Source organism: Macrobrachium rosenbergii, chromosome 3 (genome assembly GCF_040412425.1).
Source record: "Macrobrachium rosenbergii isolate ZJJX-2024 chromosome 3, ASM4041242v1, whole genome shotgun sequence".
NCBI lineage: Eukaryota > Metazoa > Arthropoda > Malacostraca > Decapoda > Palaemonidae > Macrobrachium > Macrobrachium rosenbergii.
The window spans coordinates 17,010,838-17,035,707 of record NC_089743.1 but is presented as its reverse complement, the minus strand read 5'-3'; the positions used below and the strand labels follow the sequence as shown (position 1 = coordinate 17,035,707).

General features: G+C 37.8%; 2 protein-coding genes across 2 annotated transcripts in view; both read right to left on the bottom strand.

The window, feature by feature from the left end:
• The window catches only part of Tom40 (Translocase of outer membrane 40), a 34,598-nt gene extending 13,262 nt beyond the window's left edge, over positions 1-21,336 (bottom strand). Inside the window, exons 1-4 of the mRNA XM_067127858.1 lie at positions 21,035-21,336; positions 12,017-12,131; positions 8,700-8,847; positions 3,775-4,012 (exon numbers count right to left, since the gene is read on the bottom strand). Of these exons, the coding sequence (XP_066983959.1) occupies positions 3,775-4,012; positions 8,700-8,847; positions 12,017-12,131; positions 21,035-21,194 (661 nt within the window). The 5' untranslated portion in view covers positions 21,195-21,336. The remainder of the gene's footprint in view (positions 1-3,774; positions 4,013-8,699; positions 8,848-12,016; positions 12,132-21,034) is intronic.
• A 2,217-nt stretch (positions 21,337-23,553) lies between these two features.
• Positions 23,554-24,545, bottom strand: LOC136850643 (uncharacterized). Its single transcript, XM_067124399.1, has 2 exons — positions 24,181-24,545; positions 23,554-23,707 (listed from the first exon to the last, which is right to left on the bottom strand). Exons 1-2 carry the CDS (start codon positions 24,543-24,545, stop codon positions 23,554-23,556), a joined length of 519 nt encoding a protein of 172 aa, XP_066980500.1.
• Positions 24,546-24,870: the final 325 nt, after the last annotated feature.

The window sequence follows — 24,870 nt, the reverse complement described above, 5'->3', positions numbered from 1 at the left end:
CAAGCACAACTAAATAATAATTGGATGAGTATTTGTAATCTTAAAAATTTCTTTTACTTCATTTGATGTTGCTGTTGTCCACAACAATTGCACTAACAAGAGTAGTCTGTACTTTAGTTTAGGGATTTTTATAACCTTAATAAAGCAGTTTTTATATGAAAAGTCTTTCATAATGAAATGCAATGTAAAAGGCACATATTGTATGTTTGGCACTATGTGGTACAATACTTGGGTTGAAGTAATTTTATTCACTTTTGTCATATGCCTGTTTGTTGAGTGTGTCAGGGTAGTGTGGTTTGCTCTCCTTCAACCCAAGGCGTAAGCAGCTGCCTACCTTGTGGTGGTAGCGTATGGAGAAAATATAAATAAAATTATAAGAGAGGGCACTTATTGTGGTAGGGTTGTTGAAATTAGCGGAAGGGATAAGACAGAGAAGTGATAGGGAACATAGAGAGCGTGAAGCTGCCAGATTGCAGAAAAGAAACAGACACTTGGTCAGGCCGTTCTTCTTCCTGTTCCTCCATACACGACTCTAAACCCTAAAAGGTGCTGATCTCTACACATCTGCCACAAAGAAAGTTCGACGAAATCCACAACTTCCTGAGGTTGAGCAAGTTAAATCCCAATCTGAAGTCTAAGAGACCATAGTTGGTGGTAAGACACTACAGATCTAGGTTAAGAACTAGGTTTAGGGTTCTTTTAGGTGAGCGCGGAAATGTTAGGGCTGAAATAGCTTAAGTTGCAGTGCTTTAGGTTAGGGTTCTTTTGATAGAAGGGTGGGGAAACTATAGAATTAAGACTGAGTAGAATAAGGTTTGATGACCTATAGTGATAAGGTAGATAAGTTTCTGTTCTGTAGATTAAGGTTTATTAATCATATTAAGGTTTTTTTGGTCATTGTAGTATTTAAGGAAATAAATTTGGTTAAGGAAAATCAAGATTTTTATTTACTAACCTCTAAATCTGTTCCTATCATTCTATCCAATTGTGTAGCTTGAAGAAGCCCTACAACACTAGTGTCAGACATTATGAAAAATCCCAAAAGACAAGTAAAAAAAAAATGGGCAAAAAGTTGTAAACCGGTGATCAGATCTCGCTTATCACTAACTAAATTGCCGATGAGAGAAAACAACCAGCAAAGTAAGAATTCCAAAATTCAAGCTGCTGCCAACCACTGGACTTCAACCATCAGCTGGCAGAAACAAATTAAGGCTTTTTTACTAATGGTTCCTCTTCTTCACCCCAAAGTGGGTGGGGCACGTCACCATAACCCCCCAAAAAAACTAGCACGACCCGCGAATTTCAAAATTTTAAGCTGCCAATACTTGAAACTAATAGCTATGTAATTACTGGGTGTTACTTATATAAACTTATATAAAAATAGGCTGTTATAAGCATTTTTTTGGGGGTTTTAAGTATTCGCGGGGAGTAGTGGTACGCATCAGCTGTGAATACTGGGGGTTGACTGTATACTGTGTAGGAACAAATGGCTATTTTGGCATCACCCACACTATTGAGTTAATCTAACTCAGTAATGGAAGAACTAAAAAACAAATCTCTAAATTGCACCACTGGAAAATACAGATGTTACATAAGTTGACTTGAATGGAAGATTACACAAAACTTGGAAGACTTTCAATTAACTGACGATGAAACTATACCAATGGAAAAAAAATTCAAATTAGATGAAAATATCTTGATACATGTGCATCAAGGCAAAGTAGAAATATATATATTACAAAAACATCAAACGCAACACTAGTTTCAACAGGAAAAATAATCTGGAATTGCCTTTAAAAAGATATTGAGACAGGAATACACTACTATTAGACCCAAGGTCAAATAAACAGTGAAAAAAGGTCAAATAACCTAATCTCCAGCATTTTCCTTCATGGGGGTTACATGTAAAATTAATCTTTCCACTTTCTTCTCCATGTGCACGCTCCGCCTGGATTCTCATCCAGTCTAAGTCCTCATTTATCCTCTTTTCCCACATTTACTACATTCCATAGTAACAATTCCTAATCCCCCTTCATCACTGCTGGTCATTACATCTCTCTGCCACTTCCTCATTAGTAATAATATTTTCCCACTGCATTCTAGGGGTAAATCTTAACATCCTATAGTCAGTCTTTCAAAGCCTCCTCCACTTTCTTTGCCAGCATCAATATAGTACACAATTATAAAAGAAAAATTAAATACTGTATACTGTAGTCAAAATCTGCTGAGTTTTAACATTTTCCCAATAACTTCAACCCTGATTACTTGTGCAATTATTTTTTGAAAAGTTATACAGGTCCAGAATCCCTTATCCAAAACCCTCGGAGTAAGCTGCGTTTCAGTTTTTGGATTTTTTTCGAATTTTGGGACTGAAGGTTGCTCCTAAATACACAAGCACATTTCATTTCCAACAATTACATTCAGTAAAACTAAGAAATATGCAGCATTAATAAGAACCGTAATTTAAGTATATACTGTACACATGTCATCTGATCTCATGTATCATCTGAACATGTTATCTGATCTCGTGTATCAACTGACCTTTAAAATTTTGTCCCAAAACATGATTTCATTACAAATAATATCATGTATAGTGACAGATGGATTTTTGGTAGATTGCATGAGGGTATGCTTAATGTGCAGGTTTCTCTTTTGGCAGATGATGCAAGTCAAGGCTTCCTATGCATTATACAAGGCTTGGCTTCTTATGCCTATCTCAGCTTAGGTAGATTTCACTGATAAGGCATATGTAAGTTAGCTTTTAACTAATAGGCTTAGGAGCAAAAGTTCAGTAGTTAGGTGCGAATCATCATACATTCAATCAGACTTACCAAACCTGTGGCTTGTGTAAGAATTCATTACTATTTCTTACAGTAAAAACCACTTGCTACTGCATGCAAAACACTGGAATAAACATCAGCAATTACTTACATAAAAAACCAAATCAAGAAACATCTGATTGCTGAGGTTAGTTACCGTAACTAACACACATTTATTAAGAATTGCTTTACAGTTGTCAACTTATTAAAAACCTGCTTATTTTCAATACTAGTCCCTTTCTTTACACAAATTTTTTTTACAAGGTTTCGATTACACACATTTAAATTTCCCGCCTTGAATTGCACCACAATCTACATTTTCACCATTCTGCAGGCAAATCAACAAACAAGATCCTCAATCCATGTTCGTCAGCAGACCTGGCGCCGCTAACTGGAGATAATGCCAAAAATCCAGTTAACGGCGTCGCTAGACAAGCACCGTAAAACCTGATTGCTGTTAACTGATGCTGCCGGTAAGCAGGGACTGCCACAGCACACAAAACAGCTTAAAACAACTTATATCTAAATCATCATAATTATAAATATGGCTGTACTGTTTGACTTCTGCAAATACTGTAATTACTTAAAAAAAAAATATATATTTTAGAGCTTTTCAGTTTTTAGAATTAAAAATTTTGGTCTTTAGAGCTTTTCAGATTTTAAAATTAATAAGACATCACAAACCTGTATATGCATATCTATTGAGTTGTTCATCAAAATGTATACTTTACCAACAGAAATAATTACTATGCAATTTTGCCATCTCTCCTTATAAAATACACTGCACAAATTTCTTATGCCTTGAACAAAAACTCCATATGTTTATTTTTAGGATTCACTTTTTTCTACACTCAAAACCAACACCTTTAAATGAAGGTATACTCTAACTGTACCTTAATTTCTAATGACTAGCATATGAAAAGATTCCCTAGACTACTTTTAAGAAATGACTTACCAGAATATCTTCCTGCTATGGAGTATACAGCAATGTGTCCTCCAGGAACCTGAGAACCATACTGGTACGCTAACTCTGTGCCCAATGCCAGTTTTTTCGTGACTTGCTGAAGATAATGTGTAACTGCTACCCCCGACCCATTAATTATATCTATATTTCCCAACGTAAGTGAACCAGTGAAGTTGGAACCCCGCCAGTCTGTAGTTAACTGAGTGGCTTGCCACTTATTCTGCTGAATCTGAAATCAGTACGGTAAAATATTTGAGGTAATTTTTTTATTTGATAATACAGTGCCCCCTGTTTTTACGCGTTTCACATTTCCACATTTCATTTTGTTGTGGATTTTTGAGGAACACATTATTCAGTTGTCTGCGGGGGAATTTTCACTAATTCACAAATTTTTCATAGAGCAACATTCACTAATTACTGTATTTTCATTTTATTTTCATGACTAAATACATTTTTATGATGAATGATTTACTAATTTTCAAATGTTAATATTTAAGTAAACACAGCAAAATATCTATAAAATGTTTAAAACATTAAATAAATCTGTAATGCAAATTGTTAACTTCTCAAGCTCATTCTGGGGCTCACCCTGGAATGACAGGTGGACCCCAGAATGAGCTTAACAAGTTTATGATGTGTGTCTGTTTCTCTTTCTCTCTCTAAACCCACAAAATATCTATAAAATTTTCACAGCAGTACAGTTAAATAAACCTTTAATACAAATCGTAAACTATCCTCATTCTGGGGCCCACCCCAGAATGAGCTTAACAAGATCTCTCTCTCTCTCTCTCTCTCTCTCTCTCTCTCTCTCTCTCTCTCTCTCTCTCTCTCTCTCTCTCTCTCTCTCTCTCTCTCTCTCTCTCTCTCTCTCTCTCTCTCTCTCTCTCTCTCTCTCTCTCTCTCTCTCTCTCTCTCTAAGGGTAAGATGTATTTGAAATTATGTTATTGTACTGCAGTATTTTTGAATGACAGAGCATACTGTACAGTATTTTAATTTTATTTTCCAGTCTGCTTTTATTGAAATATAAAAACTTGTACAGTAATTATATATGGAAAATATGAAAAATTAATGACAAAGTAACATCATGTTTATCTATAAAACTATACTGTACAAAACAAATAAACATACATGCATAAAAAATCAATCTTTCTCTTATCTCAGCAAAAGAGAGAGATGTTTACTCTGGATCACAGTAACTTGCTGGTAATAAGACTTCACAATGGTTGGGAGGAGAATAAGAATGCTGAGAGTTGCCTATGTATGAAATTCGAATTTTAGATATTTTTACAGTGATTAGAGATGAAACATCAAGTGATAAAATATTCTCTTGTGTACTGTTATAATATGTGTGATAATCACAGTATAGTCAACTAAACTTTTAACGAAATACTGTACAATAAATCAGACAAAGCAAAAAATATGGCAACACTACGTCGATCTGTCTTGAACTTGCTGGGTTGTTTATTTTCATGTTTTTTTTTTATGTTTACAACTAAGAAATTTGGATTTTAAATATCTTTTATTAGATCAGTAGAGTATATATGGATTCTGTAGGTGAAATAACGTGTTATAGGTATTTTGCAGTGTTTTCTCAATAAATATGTATACTGAGAGAGAGAGAGAGAATGACGGCACAAGAATTTTTTAATAAATTTATGGGAGATGGTGAGGACCATCCTAAAATACTTACCTGTACAGTAAATATCATTTCAAAATCATCTTACAGCACAGGAAAATATCAATATACATAAAATGTGCGCCCAAACGATGCGCAAAGTTACGTAGGACAAAGAAAACATACGTGTCTGAATGATAGGGGATACTTAAGAGTAACAGCTGTGGGCTGGTACTTAATTTTGCAACATGACTTTGAAATGATATTAGGGAGTTCTGGGATGATAGTTTAAGGTATATTTTTGTTTGAACTGTCAAGTTTGGCGATGAACTGTTAAAACAGGCAGTTATGAGAGTTTTAGGCATGTATACTATATAGCCTACTTAACAGTAACAGTAGTAGGAGAGTACTGTAATGTAAGGTTACTTTGGGTTTTTTGGGATGACAGTTTGGGGTGCATTTTTTGTTTGAAATGATATTAAATTGTTTTAGTATGATAATTTAATGTATATTTTGTTTGAAATATTGAATGGTAAAATAGGCAGTTATAAGCATTTTAGTTTAAGGGGTACAAGGTATTTGCAGTTACAAGCATTTTAGAAAGGATTTTTGCATTTCCGCAGACTTTGCATTTCCATGGTAGGTTCTGGAACCTATTCCCACGTAAAAATGGAGGAGCACTGTACTGTACTTATAGTAACTACATTTTTTTTACCCTCTTACCCTACGAAGAACAAATGATTTCTATAATATAAAATATGAAATACCTGTACAAAATATTTCCTTACAGAAAACGTACAGGGCAAAGGTTTGAAGAGACACCATATAGGTACAGTACCTTCACTTCTATTTTAGTTTTACTAAATATCCCCAATACCCATTTAAAAATGGATTCTAGAGTCCCAGTTTCTTTTTGTCTTTACAACAGTCTTCATCTGCATCCAATACATCCTTCCTAGATGATAATTCACTAAATAATCATATGATCAAACTATCATATGAAATTATGAATCTCAAGTCCTTAACATATTTCTTTAATTTGGAGTAGAGCTTGAAATTTTAAATTTTTCTTTATGCATGCTCTAAACTCATGCAAAAATAGTATTTTAGTCATTATTTTTCCCATTTTTATAATAAATTAAAAGGCTGAACAGAATAAAAATAAACCAAACTTGTAGAAAAAAGATCACCCGAACATAATTTGTTAATCAACAAAAATGAAATGAAATAGAAAATTCATCCTTGCTTTGTACAAAATCTTTCTCCATGCTGATCATTCTGTGCACAGACCATCTTTTCTCTGCACTGACTAAATTAAATCATTTATAAATAAACTGGGAGGGGGAAGATATTAAACTGACCAGCAAGAATTTTATACGTATTATGCTTACATGAAAATATTTTTTGAAATCAAAACCAGATTCGAAACAAGGGAGCCCTGAGAGATGATATTAGCAAAATGTGTGTGCTCCTAGAAAGAACAAGACACACTATATTCAAATGAAACATTATAACAAGAAAGTCTACATCTCACAGAAATCCATAATGAGTAGTAAGAATAATCATTTGTGAGCTGTGCCCCAAAGATGAATATTTGCTAAGGTTGTTTGGATCCTGTAATTGTCTGTCATTAAAACTAATATAACATCAAGGTTTCATTCAAAAAATTAAAAGTAGAGACAACTTTGATGTTATGGGCACATCCTTACTTGCTCTACTTTGTCCTACATCACTTTACTATATGTCCTCAAAATTATATCCCTCAACACTTGGTTCCTGAAGAACCATGTTAAGAACAGTCTCAACATACCTTCCAAAGAGTTCTTGGTCTTCAAAAATGGAACCAAATAACTGTCACATAAAGCTGAAGATCCTCTTCATGGAGATTATTATGAACAAAACTACTTCTTCCACATTTTTCCAACACAATTACTGGGTAACTATGGTGAATGCTATGTAAACACTCTCAGGGAGTTGTTTCCCTGACACTTAGTGAGCACTAGATCCAGCTGGCCCAGCTGGTACTACCTGGATTTGGGTCTCAACCTCATGGTATGGACAGCTGTTGCTTTGTAAGTTAACAACTCCTTAGGTAAAGGATAGAATTACAATAAAAAATTGTGGCTTTGCTCAGGATGAGGCTCCAGAAAACACTGACTACAGGATGATAAAGTTAAGGTGCTGAGTACTTTGTCTTCTAAGCTTCAACTAAGGATGTCTAGTAGATGGCCTTGGTTAAAAACTAATACACAACAGCAAGAGCTGAAAGGGATGTTAACATCAATCATCTGGCTAGAAGTTTCAAATGCCAAAAACTACAATCCTCCCCTTCCCCATCAAAGTATCTGCGACTAGAGCAGGGATGATTGGCAGCAGTGTCGGAGACGGTTCAGAGAGAGAGCACAGTCTGCTGCCTCTGCCACCTTGCCAGCCATCTCCAGTGTCCCACCATGTGGAGGACCAGCGGCTTATTAACCTCCAAAGCCATATAATAGGGAAATAACTAGTTCCTATTTCTTTACATATATTTGCAAAAAATGCAAAAAGTCAGCAGTTAATCAGAAGAACACGGCAAAACTATGGCAATGAAGTTAAACTTCAGTAAGGGAAAACTGCATAAAACAGGCAAACAGAGTTAGATTACAGTCTGTAAGTTGCTTGAATTTAGATCACAGTGTGTAAGTTGCTTGTATAAGGTTAACACTGCTGCCTGTATAAGGTTAATTAAAAAAGATAATCTTAAGCAAGGCTCCAAGTACTGTACATCATATAAACTTATAGTGCAAGAAAAATCACTGGAAAGAACACAACCCACAGCACACTGGAGCACTGCTTCAAGTCAAGAGTTGATGGTGGAGCAATTATCAAAACCAAATGGCACAACTTGAAATAATGCATGTGTTGAAGAGTTGGTGGCAAGACAATGGGAAAAACAAAAAGACAAAGGCAGTACGTCCCCACTAGAGAGGCGCACCGTAGAATAAGGAGCATCACAGTACATTTAGTAATGGGGAATTGGCTGAATATGCATGGATGAATCATTCTTTTAGAACATTGGCTTTGTGCACCTGGGTGCATCCTGCATAATCAAAGGCTATTTTATAATAAATGGGTTTGTATACAGTACATGGTAGGAAAAATATTTATAAGTGAACTTTTTCTCCCTAATTTTTTAATTGGGTTACAGGAGTATTTCATGCAATCCCTTCAACATTTGGATTATATCTAATAAAAATATAAAAGGCAAGAGCCAATTCCCTAATTTTATCATTAAAAACTTCCAAAATTATGTAAACTTACCTGTGCAACAAACTTAGTTTTAATATTAGGAGATATTTGGTGAATAATGTTTGCATTGAGGTTACCAGATGGATCAATATCCCCAAGCATCACAGGATATGCCTCCGTGGGGGATACCTGATTTGTTCCCACAAAGGTTGCACCAAATCTGAAGACAGGCAAAATACTTTATCCATGGGGCAGAATTATCAATATTATACAGTAGTTAACAATACTATTGCTATATTTCTACACTAATTTGGTTGGTCCCATCCATTTGGTCTCATTAGATATGTGAAAACTGGAGCATGGTTAAGTTGAACATACAGGTCGGAGAGATCAATGAAACCATACGGAAAGTAAATGGTAAAAATCAATTGTGCTCTAAATCCAAAGTAGTACATTTCCCACCTATCTATAACTTTTTTTCACATTTTTTACACAAAGCAACCCTGTCAATACTTGAGATTCAGATGACTCCAATGACCTCATCTGCAGTATATTTTCAATTAACTTGAACCCACATACTACAATAATGTACACATATTCAGCTTCAAAATGATAACAATTGGCATTACATTATGACAAATTCACAATGAATGTGATTTGCCAGAGACAAGTTTGGAGGGCCTAAAAATCTGAAGGGTGTAAATGATTCATTTCTTCATTACAAGTGGATCTTGTATTCCAATCAAATGGCAATCTGAAAGCTAAAAATTCTTACTGAGAGGCAAAGAAGCTTTCAGTGCTTGGGAAGATTGGAAGAAATACTGTACAAAAAACATAATCTGAACTTCCTTGATGTTGGTGATGACAGCATTAGCTTATCATGTAAGTCTTAAGACTGTTCAGCTTTCCATGATCTACAGTAGGAGTAATATATAAATATATTATGAATTAAAAATTGTCATTCAAAACCATTATATTACCTAAAGCTTGGCCATCCAAACAGCTAGGATGGTAATAGGGAATGGTTAGTCTCCATGTGAGGAAACTCCTCTTCAGAGTACCTCTCACCAATACAGAAAAGCCTCATTTTTAAATGTCCATTTGCTATGGGGCTGGCAAGTATGTAAACAGGTGTGCTTGTATGCTATATATATATATATATATATATGTATATATATATATATATATATATATATATATATATATATGTAAACAGGTATATATATATATATATATATATATATATATATATATGTATATATATATATATGTATATATAAAAAAAACCTGAGTACTTAAATTCATTCATATGCAAATACTGTCCAAACTAGTTTAGAAAATATAATGAAAAGTTTTATGATGAAATTAATTATTTGGATACTTACCTACAGTTAAAGTTAGCTTATATCTTTGCGGCATTAGGTACGATCGGCACTCAAAATAAAACAATATAACATTTGGCTAACCCACCAGGACGGCCACTGTAATCACCTGTTTCCCACCAAGTGGCACTGGAATGTTTATGTTCTTGTCAGAATTCTTCCTGACCACCCACTAAGATGTGGGGAGGTTGGGTGGGTTTCCACTTTAACAGTGGGTAAGTACCCAAATAATTAATTTTATCAAAAAAATTGTCATTATTTGGAATGAATCTTCCCTACTGTTAAAGTTAGCCGACTACTGCACTGAATGAGAATGGTGGGTTAGTGCAGCCAGAGAAACAATGTGCTGTCAAACAAATTAAAAGCTTTTTAATGGGGAAAAAAAGCTTTGCAACATTCCTGCCTGTTGTGTGATCCTTACTGGCAAGTACTGTCATCAGACATTGGAACCACAACAGTGTGTAAGGTCTTGTCAGAGGATTCTTACAGAGAAAAAGGACTATCTCATAGAGCACTGGTAACTCCTGTGCCTGAGTTGAAAACCCATAATTGACAGTCCAAAACTAGAGACAACTACTGTACCACCTTCATATATGAAGGTGCGCTCCTGTACACCAATGTGTACCTTCATGTCCCCAAACTTAAACTTCAGGATTTCCTAACATCTAATGATAAGATAGAAAACAAGGTTACTATCATATTTGGTTCAGGAGAAACCATCCCCACTGCAAAAATAGGACAAAGGGCTTTACACCTCATACTAAATTTGAACATTTTGCAAATATGAGGCAAAAACAGTTCTTTAAATCCCAGTCACTACATTCTTCACAACATATATCCACTTAACATGTTTGTCCCCTACATTGAACACAGTGTGAGTCATAAGATTCTTTAGTCAGTCTAGTACTGCAGCCTTTGCTACAATACCTAATACTAGAAATACTAGTGTCAGACATCCTGAAAAATTCTAAGAAAAAAAAAAAAAAAAAAAAAAAAAAAAAAAAGGGGGCAAAGAGCCGTAAACCAGTGGTCAAAACTCGCCTAACACTATCTTAATTATGCCAAGAGGCTACGAAAATAAATACTTCACCAATTGAAGATACAGCAAACAACCAGCAAAGTATAAATTTCAAAATTCAAGCTGCTGCCAACCACAGTCCTTCAACCACAGCCAGCAGAAACAAACTGAGGCTCTTTGCTATGTTGTACCTTCTCTTACACCCGAAAGTGGGCGGGGCACGTGGCCATAACCAAAACAAACCAGCGAGACCTGCAATTTCAAAATTTTAACCTGCTGGTTAAAAGAAACTAAAAGCTATGTAATTACTGGGTAAGTTACTTATATAAAAATAAGCAACCATTCATGATGAGATTTATAATGAACAACCATGTTTCTCTCATAAATACATTGTGGAGTTTCAGCCACCAACAAGCATTTCAACATAAACAACTTCAGCAAGTGTACAGTGAAATTCATACATGAGTTAAATTATCATCATCAATATCAATGATTTTTAGTCCAGAAAATATTCTTCTTATTTAGTTTTGGGAAAATAAGAGATTGGTCACATGACCTAAAAGATCAAACCAAATGCAAACATTATAATGCAAAAGTAATGAGCAAAGACTAAACATAATGTCACCTAGAATTTTTGAATTAAAGACAATTGTCAGATGCATTAATGGTTGTACTGTATTTTGTTTGTTTTAGGTTGGTTCTACTTTGAGAACAGAGCAATATGTATGTGGAATAAGTATATGAACTTTAAGTATTTATAACACTGAAGCATGCAAGCCAACAAGGATAAACAACTTGGTGTTAAATCTAATCGGTCTTAAACACAATGGTTAGCTCATAGTCACTGGCCAGCATCCACTTAATAAAATCAATGTCAGTCCAGACCATGGTTTCAAATTTCATGACTACCATTTAAATGGAATAGATCTGAAATACAAAATGGGCATTGTGAAAAACCAAGGTTGTCTGTATTATTGTAGTAAACTCACCTGTAACCTGGAGGTTGAACAGTTGAGAAATTCACTGTGTGCGATACTTGAAAATGATTACTAAGTCCCTTATTAAGCATAAACTTTCCTCCTTCAAACATCACAGGAAACACATCTGTCAAAAAAAAAAAAATCTGAGTTAAATGAGTTCTTACTACATAATACAAAAGCAGGGCAAGACACAAAAATCTGCTCACCTAAATAAAGTGTGAAGTAAATATTGCAACTGTATCCTAAAGTGTGTATACATACAATACAAACTCCTCAGTTTAAGAGCCAATTTGTAATTTGTTTCCTAACAGATAAACCTGGTCTTTACATAGGATTTTGCTACCGACAGTAGGGGGAAAGATGAAGGACAGGATGCCCTCGTCATGTGATCACCCACAAACTCATCCATCCAGCATGTGACAGCTCGCTACCGGTCTCTTGTTTAAAGAGAGAGACAGGTAAAAAAAAAAGAGAAGGGAGGATACCAGTCACTCACACCCCTTCCCACTTACCAAACACCTTAGACGGAATGCACATGTTCCCTAAGGGAGCTGGATGAACCACACAACTTGCTGGGCAGCCACCACATAGTCCAAAAAAAAAAAAAGTATGTCCAAAGACTTATAGGCTTGTATTACAGTACCTTGTGAACTGACAGGTTCTTCCAGAATGCGAGGGACAGGGATATGCCCCTGACTTCATGATCTCTCACCTGGATCGAACTCCCGTTCAACTTATCAAACTAAGAGTAAGCATGTTGCTGTCTCACAAAGTTTGAAAGAGGATGTGCTCTTGAGCACCTCTTCTGTGTCCAAGCCAGTACTTACGAGGAATGCCAAGTTCTCTGAAGGTAGTACCGCAACACTCTAATCGGACAAAGTAGTGTCTTGTTCCAATTATATCCACAAATTCCTTTTGGAGGGGACTGAAACATACTCGAATCCAGTGTCAAGGAACTACGGATTCTGAGTCTCGGATCCCTTTCCTAAGTGCTAGCATCGAAGGCCTTGAAGCTCGCCTACTCTCTTCATCAACGCTAGAAAGAGCAAGAAAACAAAAACAGTCTTAGAGTCAGAACTCTGTCTGATGACCCACTCAACAGCTTGTACAGCATATGAGCTAGGTTCCTGAAGATGAGAATCGCAACCCACTTGGGGGCATCAGTTCCTCAGGTGGGCAAGACTATTTGAAACTTCTCATAAGTATAGCTCCATCCCGAGGACGAGAGATCTATTTCCTCCAACACAAGGACTCAGCCAAGGGCAGCTCTACTGCCCTTAATGGCCATGACAAAGTGAAGCTTCTCATGGCAGAGAAGGGTGAGAAATCTGCTGTCTGTTGCATAGAAGTTCTGATTGGAGAGCTACCCCGTCACCTACACCACTTACAGATGATGGTTCATTTCCCCAGGTACACAGCCGCTGAATATTCTGCAAGTACCCAAGCATCTTGTTACGTGTCGAGAAAAAACCCTCTCGCTCACATGAGATGTTGGATAGTCTCCAGGAGTGAAGTGCCATCACCTCCACTGCCTGAAAATACCTCTTACATGCAGCTGGTACAGAGGGCTGTGCCATGGGGTAATCTTCCCGTAAAACAGAGCCACCACGGCCGGGACCCACTCGGTGTGTGGCCACTGGGTGCCACCAGAGTCAAACCAAAATTCAGGGTGATCATGCCTGTTGATCACATCCTGAATCAGACATAAACAGCGAGGAAGGCATCATCCTCTAAAATGTCCCCTGGGTGCTGGAAAAACGTTCTCCAACGCAACCCACAGTCCAGCACAAATGAGCTGTACTCCGGTAACTTCTGTCGTGCCAGTTACAGAGAGCTCATGGCTGGGGATTCCCCATAATTCGGAGAGTCTCACCGCAATGTCTGGTGTAAGGACTCTGTCTGTATCAGCAAATTCTGGCAACTGAGCTTGTCTGCCACCAAATCCAAGACCCCAGAATGTACCTGGCTGACAGCTCTACCTAGTGTGCTATTGCCCACTCTTGTACCAGCACCATCAGCCTTGCAACTGGAAGAACATCAGTCCTCCCTGCTTGACATATGTATTGCATTTGATTATTCTTATATTGTATCATTATGTTAAATTTATTGTGAAATTCCCTTCTTTTATTTTTTTTATGTGAACTGGTACTACTTTTACATACATACATACAGTAACGTTTTTACTGTCTCTTTTCCTTCCCTCCTCAACAGTATAAATGCTTCCTCCTTCTATCTCAAGTCAGCTATGCATCACCGAGGTGACATAGATTTTTTCATCTTCTATGTTAAATTTTATTGTGAAATGCATTATTCTTTTATTTGTTTTGCTGAATATGGTTATTATTAAAATGACATTTTCATATTAAAAATTACATTTTTATGATAAAATAAAGTGGCTGCTGAAGAGCAAGAGCCCATGCCACGTTCCTACCTGGTTCCTAAGAGCTCACTCCACAAACACAGTTGCGGGCACGCTACAGTAATCGCGTGAGGTGCAGAGTTTTATTCCCTTTGTTTTTTTTACAACCTCTGCTTCTGTATAAAATGTGTATTGACCTTGACTTGGTACTTCTAGGTAACAGCTCCGCACGGACTGTATGGAACAGTTCCGTGAATAGGAAGTCATTAGGGAGCCATATGTTCAAGAAGGGATTGGCCAAGGAAACCTATTGTAAAAAGAACCATACTAACCTAACGTAGCCTAACCTAACCTAACCTAGTAGGTTGTGTTACTTAGCAGGGGGGGCAGACCCCAGGTGAAGGAAAAAAGTTAAGTATACCTTAGTTTAACCAGACCACTGAGCTGATTAACAGCTCTCCTAGGGCTGGCTCAAAGGATTAGATTTATTTTACATGGCTAAGAACCAATTGGTTGCCTAGCAATGGGACCTACAGCTTATTGTAGCATCCGAACCACAATATAACAAGAAATGAATTTTTATCACCAGAAATAAATTTCTCTAATTCTTCGTTGGCGGTCGGAGATTCAAAAGCGGGCCCAGCAGAGTGCTAGCCGAGAACGATACCAACCCGTCCAATGAGGAACTAAACCACTTTATACCAAAAGTTCCCATATGACACTGCATATGCGCAACAGCATTCCAGGATGACCAGCATACACAATCATATCAGTTCTGAGGTTAATTACAGGTTAATTACAGCCCACTGAAAAAAATAATGGTAAATTCTTGATAGGACTAAGTGTTATGTATGTAAGATGTCTTATGTAAGGTAATCCGTAGACGCGTTCAGTTCAGAGCTATTGCACCAGCATTGTATAATGTTTAAATGTATAAATATAATAAATAACTATTGCATTAGTATCAAATACTACACACAGGCTTCAATCCTGTAAATTCTCCCTTGTGTGTAGAATATAATTTTTTATTGTGTTTCGAGCTCTGATGCTCATATGTTTGTTATGACTCCATTATTTACGCTTTTTGTATTTTGTATACACTCTTACTGTTGTCTTCTTAAATGTAGTAGAGCAAATAAACACTAGCTGGAAGATATCACTTTATTATCGCCCTTCACCCTCGGACATCTGCAACGAGTGTGGGACTCCACCTCATATACTAAATACCATCATATTTACCTTGCAGGTAAGCAACAACATTTCAAGTTATGGCCTTCAGCTCAAAATAGAGATGCCATACCAATGGCAACTAGAATGGGATTCCACCTCAAATACTAAATACCATCATATTTAGCTTGCAAGTATGCAACAACAATTCAACTTATGGCCTTAAACTCAAAATAGAGATGCCATAACAATGGCGATGTACAGAGACGAATTCAGCAGACAAATGGAGCCTACACCTACGATGCCGTGCCTAACATCCTAGCCTAATCGGACGAAGTCTACCCAAAGTCGAAGACAATCTCAACTGGATGCCTTCAACACACTCGAACCAGCATTCTTCAAGCGCTGCGCAAAGTTGGGAGTGCCAAAAAGGACAAATAGGTTCTGAGGTAAAAAAGAGCTAAGTAGGTCTACCCAAATATAGCCTACATCAGAACACAAGGTAGGAATGAGAGTTAACTAAAAAATAAGGTGATTTAGCCTTGATAGAATTTTAGTAGGAATTCATAAACTAGGTTTAACAGAATTTAATATAGCCTAGCCTAGGTTCAAAACTCCCATTGGTAGCCAAGTACAAATGTTCCCAAGTTCCTAGCCTAACTCAAACTTCTAAGTACCTAACAGCAAATATGCTGATAGATAACAAAAGTCTAGACAGCTATAGTATCAAAGATGGAAAAAGTGGGTAGGCAGCTTTGAGGTTTATGTAGAAGCACTGGGGAAAATTGATAAAAAGCAGAAGGCTTCATACTGCAGGTCTGGAAATTCAGGAAGTATACCAAACCTTGAATCTAACAAATGATTCATCGGAGGACACAACTGAAGGGATCACAAACTATTCTACTCCTCAAGTCAATAAGTACTTTGAACGTCACCAGTTCGTACAAGCATCACATGAATCAGGTGAGAAAATAAGACTCTTTTATGACTAGGTTAAAAAAATTAGCTGCTGCTTGTGAATTTAAAGATGTAGAAGAGAGGTTAATAGAGTGAGTTATAGAAAGGAGTAACTCACAAGAGCTACAAATGAAACTGCTACAAGACAAGACACTAACCTTGCAAAGAGTTCTGGAAATAGCAAGAGCATTAGAAATAGCTAATTACCAGTCAAATGTCATTGTAGGTAAGACTCACGATGACAGCAGTAGCCAGGTGAGTCAAGTAGCCTATAAAAAGTTACTAACATTCAAAGAAAGGGCAAACACATCAAATAGTTAAGCCTAGCCCTGGTAAATCCCAGTATAAAAAGAGTAAACCAATTGCAAACTCACAGAAAAATCAGTCACACAGGTGCAGAGAAACCCCAAAACAAGTCATGCTATAGATGTGGTAGACAGGATCATTAAAGCAACGATTGGGATAAGTGTCCAGCGTCAGGTCAGACATGCAATAACCGCAGAAAGCGTGGTCATTTAACAAGTCAGTGTAAATTTGCCTAGCAAAAGACCACTAAACAGATAAACAGAACTATGAATTCAAATGATGGCTCTAGCACAAATGAAGAAAGTGTACATAAGACAACAGAAATACAAGAATTTGCATTCCACATTAATTCTGTGAACAAAGATGAACAAGAACATCTTATGGCTCAAATAGAAATAAATGGGAAACTCACAACCATGCAGATAGATACAGCTGCAGATGTGACAATAATTTCTGAAAGAGTTTCACAAACAATGCCTAACCTAGTAATAAGACCTTCAGACAAGGTGCTCAAAAGTTACAATGGTACAAACATAGAAGTAGTAGGTTCATCAGAAATGAAATACAGTATAATGATCAAGAGATAGGCAAGTTACCATTGGCAGTAGTCGAAGGTAAAGGACACATCTAACTGGGTCTAGATTGGTTAAGATGTATCAAATTACACTGGCCTAGTATTGTAAGGGTTACAGGTACAAAACATTGAACCAACAGAAGGAATTTCAATAACTAATCTCCCATCAGATTACAAAGAAGTCTATGAAGACAGTAGGTACAGTAAAGAATGCACAAGCAGTCTTAGTTTTAAAGGAGAATGCCACTCCTAGATTTTTGCTCCAAGACCAGTTCCATATGCATTGAAAACAGCTGTGGAAACAGAAATTAGAAGGTTACAAAACAATGGTTCATGGGAAAAAGTAGATTATTCAGATTGGGCTACACCACTAGTTCCGATTGTTAAGGACAAAGGTCAAGTTAGGTTATGTGGAGATTACAAGGTAACACTAAATCCACAACTGCAAGTAGCTCAACATCCATTGCCAAATCCCGAAGATATGTTCGCAACTTTGTTAGGATGCTTTGTATTTTCTAAGGTAGATCTAAGATAGGCATTTCAACAGCTTTCAGTGGATGAAAATTCCCAAAAGTTATGTACTGTAAACATACATGTAGGGCTGTATCGTCCAAAATGACTTCCATGTGGAGTTGCTAGCGGTCCAGCTAATTGGTAACAAACAAACAAAATATGCAGGTACAGTATATTCATTTTTATTGATGACATATTAGTTGCTGGTAAAAACAAGAAAGAACATTGAGAAAGGTTACATGCAGATCTACAGAAACTGAAGGAACATAATATCAAAGTCAAGAAGGGTAAATGTATTTTAGAAGTTGACTCAGTAGAGTATTTGAGCTTTTATCATAAATGGTACAGGTATTCACAAGACAAAACACAAGGTAAATGCAGTACAGTCAGGAAAGGTACCAGAAAATGTAAAGGAACTGCAATCACTTCTAGGTTTAGTAACATTTTATGAAAATTCCATTCAGAACTTAGCAACAATAGTTCACCCAATATATAATATGATGAACAAAGATGTTGAATAGAATTGGACAAAGGAATGCCAAAAATACTTTGAAAGAATCAAAGGAGAAATGACTTCACCTACATTCCTAGTACATTATCAAATGAATTTCCCCGTAAAGTTGGTTTGTAATGCCTCAAACATAGGTTTAGGTGCAGTACTAGCACATTTACTTCCAGATGGTACAGAAAAACCTATTGCTTTTCCCTCATCAACTGAAAAGGAAGCATTGGCATTAGTGCCTGGAGTAAAAAAGTTCCATATGTATCTCTATGGTAGGAAAAAGTTCACATTAGTTACAGACCACAAACTATCGCTGATGATTTTAGGTTCAAAAGCAAGCTTACCTACATTAGTAGCTGCAAGACTACTGTACAATGTTGGGCAATAATACTAGCTGCATATAACTATAACATATAGACCAACATCAAAGATGGGTAATGCAGAAGCTTTGTTGAGACTGCTCGTAGACAAAGCACCAGAAGAACATGATGAAAGTATTCTTTTAATTTCTGCATAAACAGAACCATCAATTCAAATGATGGCTCTAGAACAAATGAAGAAAGTGTACATTAAGACAACAGAAGTAGAAGAATTTCCTAGATATCTGTGCAGATGATGTCCATTGTAAACCATACAAAGAGATTTGGAATGAACTCAGTGTCACAAAGATTGTATTCTGAGAGGATCAAGCGTAGCGATTCCAAATGCACTAAGAAGCAGAGTTTTATCAGAAATACACGCAGACCACCAAGGTATAGTGAGATCCAAGTCAAATGCTAAAACTTATGTTTGGTGGCCAAGTGCTGATAGGGACATTGAAAATTTGGTCAAGAGGTGTAATAATTGAGTAGTGCAACAAAATAACCCTAAACAAACAAGAATGCACCCATGCGAATTACCCCGATACCCGTGGCAACGTGTGCATATAGATTTTGCAGGTCCACATTTAGGATACTCATATCTGATATTAGTAGATGCATATAGTAAATGGCCAGAAGTTATACCAATGCAAACAACATGATCGGCAGTAACTATAAATCACTCATGCAACACATGGTTTGCCAGAAAGAATAGTGACAGACAATGGTCCACAGTTTACTTCAAAGGAGTTTAAAGAAATTCTGAATGTAAATGTTATACAACACACTGTACATTATAAGCAACTTACCATCCACCAACGAATGGTGAGGCAGAAAGACTTGTCCAAACTTTCAAACAATATGGAGTGTAGACAAGCAAAATCTGGTAATGTAGTATCTCATATTGCAAAGCTCCTATTATCCTATAGACCAACCGTACATAGTTATAGGGTGTAATTGTGTCATATTTGTTGATGGGGAAGAGGATTAGGAATAAGTTAGATCTTATGCATCCTAGCTTGCAGTCAGAACAGAAAGGTTAGTCAAGTAAAAACTTCCTGAGGTAAGATATTTCATTCCTTCAAGTTATGTCATGGTAAGATTGTTCAATACACCAGAAAAATGGGTACAAGGAGAAATTATCAGGAAGATAGAAAATTTACATTATGATGTTAATGCTGGTGGAAAGATTGTAAAAAAATCATGTTCATCAGTTGCAGTCATTCAGTACAAATAATACACAAGTACAAGTTTCAAATGCCTCAGACTTAAATAACTCAGATGAGCAAACTGCTCACCAAGACGCCGAACCACCAATTGTAAATAGTGTGGAAAATCTTGCAACAGCTCAGAACACACCTATAGTACTCCCTAACAAAATGAGTAGGGGAAAACCTCCAGAAAGATTAGATTTGTAAGTGTTGAGGAACAGTTGTGTTTCTCAGCCACATGTAAAAGGGGAGGAGACTGTTACGTACATAAGACATCTTATGTAACGCCATCCATAGATGCATTCAGTTCAGAGCTATTGCACCAGCATTGTGAATTGTTTAAATGTATAAGTATACTAAATTATTACTGCGTTAGTATCGGATACAACACACACACTTATATTCTGTAAATCCTCCCTTGTGTGTAGAATACAATTCTTTCTTGTGTATCGAGCGCCAATGCTCATATGTTTGTTATGACTCCATTATATACACTTTTTCTATTATTTATACACTCTTACTGCCTTCTTCTTAAATGTAGTACAGCAAATAAATACTAGCTGGAGGACATTGCTTTATTATTGCCCTTTGTCTTTGGACATCTGCAACGAGTATGGGATTCCACCTCAAATACTAAATACCATCATACTTACCTTGCAGGTAAGCTACAGCAATTCAAGTTATGGCCTTAAACTCAAAATAGAGCTGCCATAACACTAAGCAACCTAAATACTATAGCCTAGAAAAGGTCAATTTCCAAGGTAATATCCAATGAGGAGCTCTTACTTGGTTCTACCCTTAGTTCTACCTTGACTTCACGTAATGCAGTGAATTTTGACCCCTAAACTGTAGGATTACCCAGCCAAGATAGTAGGCATACCAGTCTATGACCTAATGATTAGTTCATACCACTAGGCCTGTAGCCCACAGCAATTAGGCTACGTATAGCCCATCTCGGGCTAATTTTAAAATGCAAGCAATCTGATAGTATTAGGCTACACGTCAAGTCACAAATAAGCTATGGTGCAACCTTTCCTACAATGCGTGAATCCTGATGTTCGTAATTCAAACAACCTCACCTTTGCACTTTTTGTGTATGTCTTCCATAGTGCCAGGATTCTCCGACCCTCCATTCCCATTACTCGATTCTTCCTCTTTTTTCTCTTCAGGACTAACCAGTGGCACTGCCTGCGGCAGCGGTGGCGGCGCGGCAGGACTGGCAGCGTGAATATTCCCCATGGTTCTTTAAAACAGAATTATTTTCGGTTTAAAATATACTCATTCAGAAGGCCGGGCCAAACCGTTCTTACGAACACCTCACGCTTTCGGCTGCAGACGACTCACTCGGGCCAAGTTCGATGGTGTTTGTTGATGTGTCATTAGAGTACGACCCAAAAATTTGCCGTATATTTTACTTCTTTGCTAATTTTCCTATAAAATTTTTTCTCTCAAAATGACGTATTCACATATCAATTTAATATTCATCATATCAAACTAAAATTGGGTGGTAATTACATAATGGAATTCTTCAAGGAAGGAGTTGTGCCTTACACAATATTTTTCATTTAGATTATTTTATTTTTAGGGTAATCGGCCATAATTCATAAAGGCAGAACAAATTTTAGGTTTTTACGTAAAATACGTTGAGAAGTAATAGCTGCTTGTAATACAAACTGTTATTCAAAGACGCTTCGGATAGTTCTTGCATAATAAAGATGAGGTTGTATTTCAGGCTTCATTCAACAAAAACTAAACCATAATAACAACGATGGTCTCAAAGAAAATGAACACCATTTTAAAGTAATACTAATCATAACACCGGGCGTGTAAACATAGAACAGCAACAGAAATTACAAGAAAATAGAAGACTTGACATTACACACACAATAGACCCGTCACCATATATCAGTGAAAACAGAACTAATTCTAGAAATTTGTTTTTTTTTATTGAATAATCATTAAAATGAAATAAAATAGCATTCATATAATCAACAAAATTCAGAGCACATATATCATTGTGGGAATGCATATCATTCACAAATTAAACATACATTTAGTAACAGATTCACATTACATAACTTCAAAGTCTCTGAGGCCAGCGACGCACTCGGGGTAACTGGCTCATGGACAGTCTGAATCAAGCAAGACGACATCGGATTGAAATTACAATTGTCAGCATTCTTATTCATTGTATCCGAAGTTTAAATCTTAGAATGATGTGGAGACAGATGGTGACTGATATTTAGTATATGTATCTGGAACTAATCCGGGCCGGACTGGTATTGACCTAATTCTTCTTCAGAATTGTTACATGGTAACGTTGTGAGGACAAAAAGGTCGAACTGGGTATTAACTGATTTATTTGTTGTTGTTGTTGTTTCAGATTTAGCCGGCCTTGTGCCAGCACGGGCTCTTGCTCCTAGAGCAGCCCGTAGGATTATTTATTTGTTGTTGTTGTTTTAGATTTAGCTGGCCTTGTGCCAGCACGGGCTCTTGCTCCTAGAGCAGCCCGTAGGATTATTTATTTGTTGTTGTTGTTGTTTTTAGATTTAGCTGGCCTTGTGCCAGCACGGGCTCTTGCTCCTAGAGCAGCCCGTAACTCTATGTTGATGCTGGTTCTGTGAGATGGGTAGGTTGGATGAAAACTTTATTATGATGCATGAAAGTGATTTTGGTGGGGGTGATTTTTGAAATGAAAAGATTTAACAGGCAAGGTTGCAACCTCTTTGAACACTAAGGTACCCATCAGATGAGGATAAAAGTATGATAGCAGTGAGTGTTGGCTAGTGGGAGAGGCCAACAGATGGAAAAAAGAAGAATTGAGTAGTAGGCACAGGTAGCTAGCATGCTAGCTCTGGTGATCTAAAGCCATATTCCTTGTCCGGTCCTAATTCTTGTGTCTGTATGTGTTTTGTGTATTTGTTGGGCATTGATTGTGGTGGATGGAAGGTGGTTTTGATAGGGGAGGGAGTGATTTCTAAAAGAGTCAGCAGCTAGAGATGAATGGTATGGCTTTTGATTTGTTGTCTGCGTCGGGTCTGTTGTGTCTGATTTAAGAATTGGGAAGGAGAGTGGGTGGTTAAAGGTATGGATTCTTTAGAGTTACCGTGGTGGTGGGTAGGAGCATAGGAAGCCTGCAAATTCATGGATGTTTGTCAGTATGTGCTTTGTTATTTGGGTAGCTGTTCTTTCATTTCCTTCATAACTTGTTCTTAACTGTTCTGTTTCTGTACAGTCAAGAAGGTAGTGTTCCAGGGGTTCTTCTGGGATTGTTTCACAGTACTTGCTTGGTTGAGGGTTGTCTACTATTCTTTGCCATGTGCACAGGTATACTAGCCTTAGCCGATGGATTATGACTGCTAGGGCCCGTGACATGTCTTTGGTTATTTATTTACCTGGGGACAGGTATACATAGCAGAATGCGGACGGAAATGTAGTGCCCGACCTCCGCTTGCCGTGACCCGCACTCTGAGCAATTTGTGTTTGTTGACAGTTAAACAAATGGCAATTTTAAGAGACATAATATACATACAATGATAACATATATCGGCCTTGTTTGTGGAGGAATTCTGGAACGCCTACCGGTTTCCTCCCGAGTTCAGCTGTCCATCAGGAAGGCTGGTTTTAGCCTGTCGACAGAAACCCAGTCTTCCCGCCCGTGGATGTTGATGAGGTAGGCCTTGGATGCCCTATTGACAACACGGTATGGGCCTCTGTATGGTCTGGTCAAGGGTGGGCGGTGGGCGTCGATCCTGATGAAGATGTGCGTGCAGGAATCCAGGCCTTTTGGGTTTTGATGTGGCTCCTGTCTGCGAAAGTCTTTCGGCAGGATGCAAACCTCTTTGCTATTTCCCGCAGCCTTGGAAGGGGCATATCTGTGATGTACGGCTCCGTGGGGAAGAACTTGCAAAGTCCCCTCTCAACGGGTTTTCTATAGTGACCCTCCCATTTTCTACGGTGCCTTTCCCATGAACTTAGGTCACTCCGGGGTCACCAGTATAAGGACGGGATTGAGTGACATACTGGCTGGGTGTTGACTGCTTTATTGGTGATTGTACATATATCAAGACAACAATGGTTAGGGAAAACAGATGGAAATATTGTATGGTAGAAGTTGCATTCCTTGAGAGAAAATGGGGTGTTCTTGTTCCCTCTTTGTCTGGGTCCCTCCAAAGATATGACGCACGAACGCACACACGGTGCGATGGATGGGTCTCTTACAAACTCTCCCGGTATGGCTAATTTTTCACCGTAGACTTTTTCTGCGGGAGATTCCTCGCCGTTTGCCCTTGGTGCGGTGCAGAGACCCAGCAGGACCCAGGGGAGCTGTGCCTTCCAATTGTCGTCGGTGCAACGTGCCATCAGAGCTGCCTTCAGTGAATGGTGGGTCCTTCCCACCATGCCGTTGGCCGCAGGGTTATATGCCATTGTACTGTGGTGAGTTGCCCCCATCAGGTGTGCCAGGGAGACCCAGAACTCCGATAAGAATGCCGGGCCTCTGTCTGTAGTTATGCTGTCGGGCACACTGAAATGGCTTATCCAACTTGACAGGAGGGCTTCTGCACAGGTGCTCGTTGATGCTTCCGTCATCGGGGTTGCTTCCAGTCATCTTGTGGAATGGTCTATGACCGTCAGGAGGCATCTGGCACCCCCTGATTGTGGCAGAGGCCCTACGATGTCTACATGGATGTGCCTGAAACGCCCATGTGGTTGAGGGAAATCTCCGATGCCTGATTCCACGTGCTGGGTGATTTTACTCATTTGGCATGGTATGCAGTTCTTTGCCCACTCCCAAACATCCTTCCTGATCCCATGCTACACGAACTTTTCTGTCATCAGGCACGCTGTTGTTCGTCCTGATGGATGGGACAGCCCGTGGATGATGTTGAACGCCTGCTTTCTCCTCGAAGTGGGG

What these genes read in the sequence shown, in the direction of transcription:
- LOC136850643 (XM_067124399.1), bottom strand. Translation starts at nt 24,545, where the DNA reads ATGACGGAAGCATCAACGAGCACCTGTGCAGAAGCCCTCCTGTCAAGT. An exon ending in AAATTAGCCATACCGGGAGA is followed by an intron (nt 23,708 to 24,180) that starts GTTTGTAAGAGA and finishes CATCTTCATCAG; the next exon opens with GATCGACGCCCACCGCCCAC.